The sequence below is a fragment of the Phoxinus phoxinus genome, assembly GCF_949152265.1.
Source record: "Phoxinus phoxinus genome assembly, chromosome: 7".
Taxonomy (NCBI): domain Eukaryota; kingdom Metazoa; phylum Chordata; class Actinopteri; order Cypriniformes; family Leuciscidae; genus Phoxinus; species Phoxinus phoxinus.
Window position 1 is genome coordinate 36,105,033 of NC_136882.1, and position 8,693 is coordinate 36,113,725.

At 36.1% G+C, this 8,693-nt stretch overlaps 1 protein-coding gene across 1 annotated transcript in view; it reads right to left on the minus strand.

The window, feature by feature from the left end:
• The window catches only part of cers6 (ceramide synthase 6), a 52,719-nt gene extending 44,636 nt beyond the window's left edge, over positions 1-8,083 (minus strand). The window contains exons 1-2 of the mRNA XM_079618640.1: positions 7,700-8,083; positions 2,699-2,804 (exon numbers count right to left, since the gene is read on the minus strand). Coding sequence (XP_079474766.1) covers positions 2,699-2,804; positions 7,700-7,869 — 276 coding nt within the window. The 5' untranslated portion in view covers positions 7,870-8,083. The remainder of the gene's footprint in view (positions 1-2,698; positions 2,805-7,699) is intronic.
• Positions 8,084-8,693: the final 610 nt, after the last annotated feature.

Sequence of the window (8,693 nt, forward strand, 5' to 3'; positions counted from 1 at the left end):
ATATCTGGAAATTCAAGCTTCGCCTTTGTATTTTACACTCAGTGGCACCGTGACGAATGCGAGGGGGAGATTACTCCCGACTGCCGGCAGATTTGAAATAATACGGCCCCCATAGGAGTTAAAACGCCCTCGGAATGGGAGGGGCTAGAAATTTATATTCAGTTGGTCGTCATATACAATTTCACCGCTAGATGGGAGTAATTCCTACACAGTGTAGCTTTAAGTCGGACAACATTTCTAACCGACACGCACTGCTTCAAGTCAGATGCCGATCGGTCTACGCAGCGCCACATCAAGTCAAACACACCTATCGTTTCATTTTCTGATTATCTCGTTATTAGTTCTGTCTCTTCATTGGTTCATGTTCCTATTTATCTTGTTTAGTAGTTCTGTTTTGTCATTGTCATTGGCTGACATTATTGCAAATGTTTTTGTAGGAGTTTTCCTTTCAGACACTAACTTTATGGGAGGAGAGTATTTCAATGAATCACGCAAGGTGAAGTTGGCGCTAGTCAATTTACTGGTATTAACGCCATTATTATTCTTAAACCAGACGCTAGTTTGCGCTGCTCTAAGTAGATTGAGTTGGTCATTATGGAAATGATCCGGCTGCATCTGTGTTCCTTAATTTGCGCGTCGTCAGTAGATCATGCACAGAACAGAACTGTCCTCTTAAAGGGATAGTTCACCCACAAATTTAAATTCTCTCATAATTTATTCACCCACATGCCATCCCTGATGTATATGATAAACACAAAGACTCAATGCACCCTTGAAAAACCAAACACAGCGATCGGGACAGTAATGACCCCAGTGGATCAATCAATGTCTTTGAGAAACAACAGGTGTGTGTAACGATAACGATAATTATCGTGATATAACTTTCCTCGATAAAATGATAACAAGACTGCGATAAATGTTTGATGTAATGTTTCAACGCTACTCATTTGAACTGCGCCACACAAACCATGTATCCGCTCGGCTCAAAGTTCAAAAGGCAGTGCAGATGAGTTTACTCACTGATCAGTCTCAGTCACGTGACCACTAAATAACGCTGTGACATCCAGTGAGAAGCGCTTGAATTCAGAAAAAAACACACACAAATGTCTCTGTGATTTAAACTAGTTTAAAGCTAGATAAAACAGTGCTGACAAACAGGAGCAACAAATACAGTCAGAAGGCTTTTCAATTCAGAAATCACTATTTACCATAGATTTACTGTAGTTTGGTAACACTAACAGCACCATTATATTGTGGCAGAAATGTGGGATATTCATATCAAATTGTATGTGTTAAAGTAGTAATGTAATATACAGTATTTTTGCATTTGTGTAGCTACTGTTTTACATGTAAATACATTTGACCATGGTAGTGAGATGCTATATGCAGGGTTTAAACTGGCTATCATATCTAAATGTATGCTAATATGGAAGACTAATGTTCATTTAAATTAAACCCAAACAGTCAAAATATTTACATTTGACCATATATGGTACCACCATGTTACAATTTTTACAGATGTTACTGTTTTGGTTAATGAACATAAATTAACATCTGCATCCTAACTCAAGCTACTACTACTGTTAACTTTTAAACTAACACATTTTTAAGAGACAAAACATGTAATATTATTATTAATATTGCAGCCTGTATTGCAGACGATACGTGCCATCAAAGTCAGGCAACACAACCTGTTTCACGATTTGAAAGAATATCAACCGTTAGAACATGCAGAAACTAAGAAATAATTTTTTCTAGAGTTTTTAATTGTTTGTCATGTTCTGACAATATAAAGTAGTTTAAAACCACAATTAATAATAAACACAATAAACAATGGTTTCTACAACTTTCACTAGGAGCAAAAATCTGCGTTAAACCTGAAAAATAATTATCAATATTGACAGATCTGAATTATTATTATTATTATTTTTGGTGTTTTTTTCTTTTTCTAAATCATTGCTTGGATTATCGTCTTGATCGAACCCGTTCACTCGCATTATATGGGATCATATAGGGATTATTTTCCTAAAAATCTCTGTTTGTGTTTATCTGAAGAAAGTCAAATACATCTGGGATGGCATGACAATGAGTAAACAATGAGAGAATTTTAATTTTGGGGTGAACTATCCTTTTAAATACAAATATCTGTTCAGTAGCACATTATTTATTGCTGTCATATTGAAACTAACTTTTTAACTAATTTTTTTGCGATAACCCTATGTTATTAAAGGGATAGTTCACTTTAAAATTTTAATTCTGTCATCATTTACTCACCCTCAAGTTGTTTCAAACCTGTATTAATTGATTTCTTCTGCTGAACACAAAGAAAGATATTTTGAAGAATGTCAGTAACCAAACAGTAGTCTGTACCCATTGACTTCCATAGTAGGAAAAAAAAATACTATGGAAGTCAATGGGTACAGACTACTGTTTGGTTACTGACATTCTTCAAAATATCTTTCTTTGTGTTCAGCAGAAGAAATCAATTAATACAGGTTTGAAACAACTTGAGGGTGAGTAAATGATGACAGAATTTAAATTTTAAAGTGAACTATCCCTTTAAGCTGCAGTCACAGCCGTTTATAAAAGCACTAAAGCGCTCAAAAAGCAGTGTGTTATAGTGCTTCTTCTTCTTCTTCTTCTTCTCCTCCCAGAGCAATAAATCCTCTTTAACCGTGGTAAGAAACATGGTCTTTACCTTGGTGATGGCAGTAAAGACCTTTTCCAGAATGGCGTTGGGCTGAGCCTTCTGCGGTCCATTGGCCTGGATTTTCAGACCTAGTGCGCATGGTCTTGCAATAAACCTACAACAAACAATAACAAAGAAGACATTATTAGATTTATATCTTGTGATATCAATGCTTGCTAACTTCATTCTGAAGGTCTGTCAGGCTGCATTAAAAATCCATTTGGGAAGGGAACCTCAGAGGTAAAATGCCTGCAACCACACACAGCGGGCGGCTAAAGAAATCCTCCACTTCGCAATCACTGTGGAAGTCTTGCCAAATCTGCAGAGACAGCGAGGGAAACCACACGGGCCAGTTGCCTGACTTTGCCAGACTAGCTTCTTTTGCGAAGGTCTGATAAACATGATCAGAGCAACTGCATTAAAGTTGGTGTTTTCATGCTAATGAGATTATCTTGTTGATCTGATAATGAGAACGTCAAAGAAGCAGAAGAGACATTTCATGGGTCATTGCTACTATGCAGTACATTTTCATATCCTCATCTTAAAGGTGCTGTATGTAACTTTTTCACTCTACTTAAAGCATAAAAATACCATTTTTGCATATATTGAGGAACCATGCTATGTTCACATACTCGTTTCTCTGAAAAACACTTCTACAGTTATTTTACTTTGAAATGTGCGTTTCCAGGCTGGAATGTTTGTTATTGTTTTGGTCTGTGATAATGCACGTTGCCAATCTTCATTGTTCATTGCACTCGTTTCTGTTGCGTGTGCTCAAACTGGCAACCCGTGTGAGCGCCGTCCAATCTGAGGAGCAGGAGCGGGAGAAACGACGATCTCAGATATTGTGCATTCGACTGCAGTACCTATTTCGACCACTAGTCGTCATTCTTACAGACTGCACCTTTAAAATCTCATATTTGACTAAATATTAAACTCACTATTTTTAAGATGGAAGTCATATTTATCACATTGTCAATTAAGTGATCATACATCGCTTAACTTTCTTTAAGCAAATGTTGATAATTTGTCCAACGTCGGAAATTATAAACTGGCAATTTCTTAAATGTTCCTGGAAGTAATGCTTATTTCTGGTCATCAATTCATTGATTTTCAATTTAAAACCCTTTTGAAAATATTGAATTAACAAAGGCAGTGTGTTAATGACATCTTCCTGTGATGGGTTTGATGAATTCTGTGATATTTTTAGATATTGGCTGGTTTGAGTCTTTCTAAAACGTTTGATTAAAGTACACACATCATTATGATAATTATATTAACGTTGATTTCACAGATGAAGTTCACATTGACGTCCTCATAATCTAACTCAATCCAGCAATGGCTGACTTTAGCTTGATATTTACATTGTGTTAATTTTCTAGTCGATATGTAAATAATCAAGTAATAATTAATAAAGCTGAACTAAGCAGAGCATATTTTTGATTGTCTGGCACTTTTATAGAAATACATCCTTAACACAAGCATATTAATTTTCACAAAGTTAAGGAGTTCAAATGGCACTTCAGAACAGGAATAACTAAAAATATATATGTACACTATACAGTTCAAAAGTGTCGGGTTAGTTTTTTAAAGAGATTCATACTTTTATTCAGCAAGAATGCATTAAATTGATCAATTACATTAAAGACATTTATAATATTACAAAAGTTTAAATTTCTACGAACAATATTAAACAGCACAACTGTTTTCAACATTGATAATAATATAATGTTTCTTAAGCATCAAATTATTATATTAGAGTGATTTCTGAAGGATCATGTGACACTGAAGACTGGAGTAATGATGCTGAAAATTAAACTTTGATCACAGGAATAAATTATATTTACAATTATATTCAAATTCAAATGAGTTATTTTAAATTCTAATAATATTTCAGAATATCACTGTTTTTACTGAATTTTTGATCAAAGAAATGCAGCCTTGATGAGCAAAAGAGACTTCTTTCAAAAGGTCAAATCAAGTCAAGTCCTTTATTTATATATAGCACTTTATACAATACAGATTTACAGGGATAAATGAATAATGATTCAATAATGCAAACAGAATTAAATAATATAGAGAATATTGCTATTGTTCAGCTGAGGTCAGTTCAGTGTATTCAGCTCAATAACTGAGGATCATCAAATATGAAATGAGTTCAGTTCAGCTATAAACTAAATCTCGGATGACAAACCTTAAATTCACTGAAAGTCTTTGGGATGTGCCAAAGACTTTCTTCATTGACAACACAAGATCTGGACCAAAATATGATGCACCTTTTGATGTAAATAAATGTTGTAATGTTATTTCCATCAACTTTTGGTCCAGATCTTGTGTTGTCAATGCAAGAGTCCAGCACTCTGTAAAGTCTCCTCCAGCACATCCCACAGACTTTCAGTGAATTTAAGCTCTGGATTCATGAGTGAAAATGATTCTTCATGCTCCTCACAACCATTCTTTCACAGTTTGAGCCTGATGAATCTTGACATTATTATCCTGGAATATGGCCATAATGTGTCTTCCAACATGGTTGTTTAACAAATGAAAAGTTACACCCTCCATCAACTAGAGTTAGAAGAACTGTTTCCAAATATATAACATGATCGAAACATAATATATAATGATCCAATAATTGACTCTTAAGCATTTGCCTATTTAAATCCAAACAGCAACTTTTTTTGGCTGTGCAGTGTGTGTGTGTGTATATATATATATATACACACGCACATACTTAGAGATGAACTGGTCTTCTAATGCTGGACATGGGAAGTGAGATGTCACTAGACAGTTTTAATGAGCTTTTGTCACTTAATTAAAAAGCTCATCCAATTAAAAGCCCTCACACAATGAAAATGCAATTCAGTGCAGAAAAGGCTCCAGAAATGATTCGTATATAAAGCTGAAGAGCCACGATAAGGTTAAGAAGTCCGTGCTCAGACTGATTTGCCGCTTGCACACTGTTTGCTTTTGTGGGGCTGAAATGCCATAAATGTGCAGTTTCCTCATCGTAAAACTTTACAGCGATTGTACAATGCGGGAGGATGGACGAGCACGTTTGCACTTCAGATAACGTGTCCTCTTTCCACAGTGAAGAGCTTTTAGCCACTTTTGGTTGGACACTGGTTGCTTTTTATTATTTTGAAAATGTTTTGTAACATGCAAAGTCAGATCCAAATGTTTCAACTACCTGAACACATGGGGTTAAACTTAGTAATAAAAAAGATTCCTAGAAGATCCATCATCCTCCCTAAAGACGCAATCCCAGAGGAGACCGTATATTTCACCTTCTAACAATGAAGATCAAACTTCATCTGTAAAGAACTCTGTCAGATGAAGGTGAAGAGCAGATGGTCTGTGGCATACAGAAACACAAAACCTGACACTGCGCCGTCCCGCTGGGGATATGTCAAAACTGCTGCTTTTGTGACATCGAAAGCCAACACACTTTCAGATGCCAAAGCTCATAGTCAATAATTAATCATATTAACCAACTGGAAAGCATGATACACTGCTGATATCAAGTGCACAGTGAATAATCTGAATGATATAATTATGATATGGGGAGGCCGGGGCTAGTTGTCACAGGGGCTGTATGTTAGAAACTAGTCAAAAGCCCAAATGCACAAAAGCTTGTTTCTATGGCAGTGGTTTTGAATTCTGGTTTTAGAAAAAAAAGAAGAAAAAAAAAGAAAAAGATTTTGTATTACGGAATTATTTCGAAGACAACGAAAATTTTCAACCTGATTAGCTCTATCTATTAAATTGTTACCACAGCAGGCATGACAGAAAAATCGATAAAATTACCATATTTTCACATGCAATAATTGTTTTTTAAATAGTTTTCTGGTGTTGCAGCTACAGCACAAACAATTATGTAAAAATATGTAAATTATATTCATTTATTTTCAATTTGTGTGAGCTGATGGTTGTAGAAAAAAGGGATGAGCATGATTACCTATTAATATATACACTTCAAAAATTTGGGGTCAGTAAGATTTTTTAAAAATAAATTTATACTCAGCAAGGGTGCATTAAATTGACCAAAAGTGACAGTAAAGACATATATAATGTTTTTAAAATAAGGGTTCCAAAGAAATATTAAGCAGCACAGCTGTTTTCAATATTGATAATAATAATAAATATTTCTTGAGCATCAAATCAGCATATTAGAATGATTTATGAAGGATCATGTGACACTGAAGACTGGGGTAATGATGCTGAAAATTCAGCTTTGATCACAGGAATAAATTGCATTTAAAATATATTCAAAACGAACACTGTTTTTCTAAATTGTAATAATAGTTCACAATATTACTGTTTTTACTGTATTTTTGATCAAATAAAATGAAATTATTTCAAAAACATTAAAAACATTGTGAAATGTAGGTCATGAGACTCTTAAAAATGTAGGCCATGACGTTTCTTTTAATGTTTGTAAATATTCTAAATAAGAGATGACCTAAAATTCAGATTAATGCATGAGTTTGACAGGTTTCTATAAACCTGAATATGTTACATAATACACTTACGTGACATGACGCATTATAGGAAACATATTAATTAAACTAAATTCTGTACTTCATACAGACACAGTAATAGTTTCACTGTTTTTGCGCTGAAAAGGACGGGTTCCCTTTGTGACAACTTACCCCATACAGTAGTGTGACAAGATGCCCCAGCGTTGGGAGTCAATGGGAAATTCAAAAACTTTACATTTGCTATAAAAGCATCCCGTTTAGAACTATACGGCACACCTAAGACTGATCTACAACACAAAGAGAGGCACTGACTGACCTACTTTCATCAGTATCATTATTCCAGAAGAAGGACCATATTGAGTTCCTGTCATTGTCCTAATTCATACAAGGATTCAGTGACAATGTGAAGGAGCACAAACCAGTCCCATCATGATCATCAGCCGAGGATGAAGCCCTGAGCGCAACCTCATCTTCAGCAGTGATGATGATGCTGGTGCTGATGGTGAGGATGAAGATGTGACACTGGACGTACCTCTCAAAGACCAGCCGGATCATAAACATGCAGAATGCTAAAGGACACGCTAGATACAGATCCTCGGCTTGTGGAAAGGTTGACTCGTCAGTATTTTTCAAGTCAGCCCAGGTTACGTTGTGCGGGAGCCAGAACCTCTCGTTCCAGAACCACACCAGAATGCCTGCCATTTCCAGCGGATCTGATGCTTGACGCCCGCGCTGATGTGCAGTCAATGGCCGATGCGGCTTTGCGACGCTCTTTCACGGCTGATCTTTGCAGGTCCAGTGTGTGATGATGATGATGATGATGTTGGTGATGATGGACCGCCCGTTTGTGTTGTGAGTCTCCACTCTCTCCAATGTAGGGAAGTAGAATGCGCCCGACACGCTCCGCCTCCGCGATGCTGATTGGCCCCTGAACCTGTCAATCATAAACGCGTCGCTTAAAGGAACAGTCCAGGAAGAAATTGCATTAATATTCTTCTGTGTTTGTTCTGAAAAACTGTTTATGCGGCGTCTGTTTTTGATTATGGTAGTGTGGTATATGGTTCAGCCTAAAAAACTAAAACTAAAAAAAGCTCAAGCTCAAGCTCAAGCTATGAGACAGTGTTTTATAAATCTTGTTAGGAGAGATATGCGATTAGAAATGACAATTAATGATTAATTAATGGGCTGAAGGGGGGGGGGGGGGGGGGGGAATAAAGAAGAACATCCTACAAACATGGTTTTACAGAAGTGCTGGGAACAAAATAAAAGTTGTAAAAGAAGCTTTGGGTGAGTAGTGAAATAGGCTATATAAGTAGCCTAAATAGTATCAAGATGAGCCCAACAGTTGTAATTTCCGGAATATGAGCTATATGTTTATGTAGGCTAACACCTCAAGTAGATCTGCATCTGTGTGAGGTTGAAAAAGCAGAATGAGAAGTAGACTTGCCATTAGCATTTTCACTTTATGTTCCCCTTATTCAAATATTTACAGACAGCTCGAAAGATCCAGAGCGTCAGACGACTGC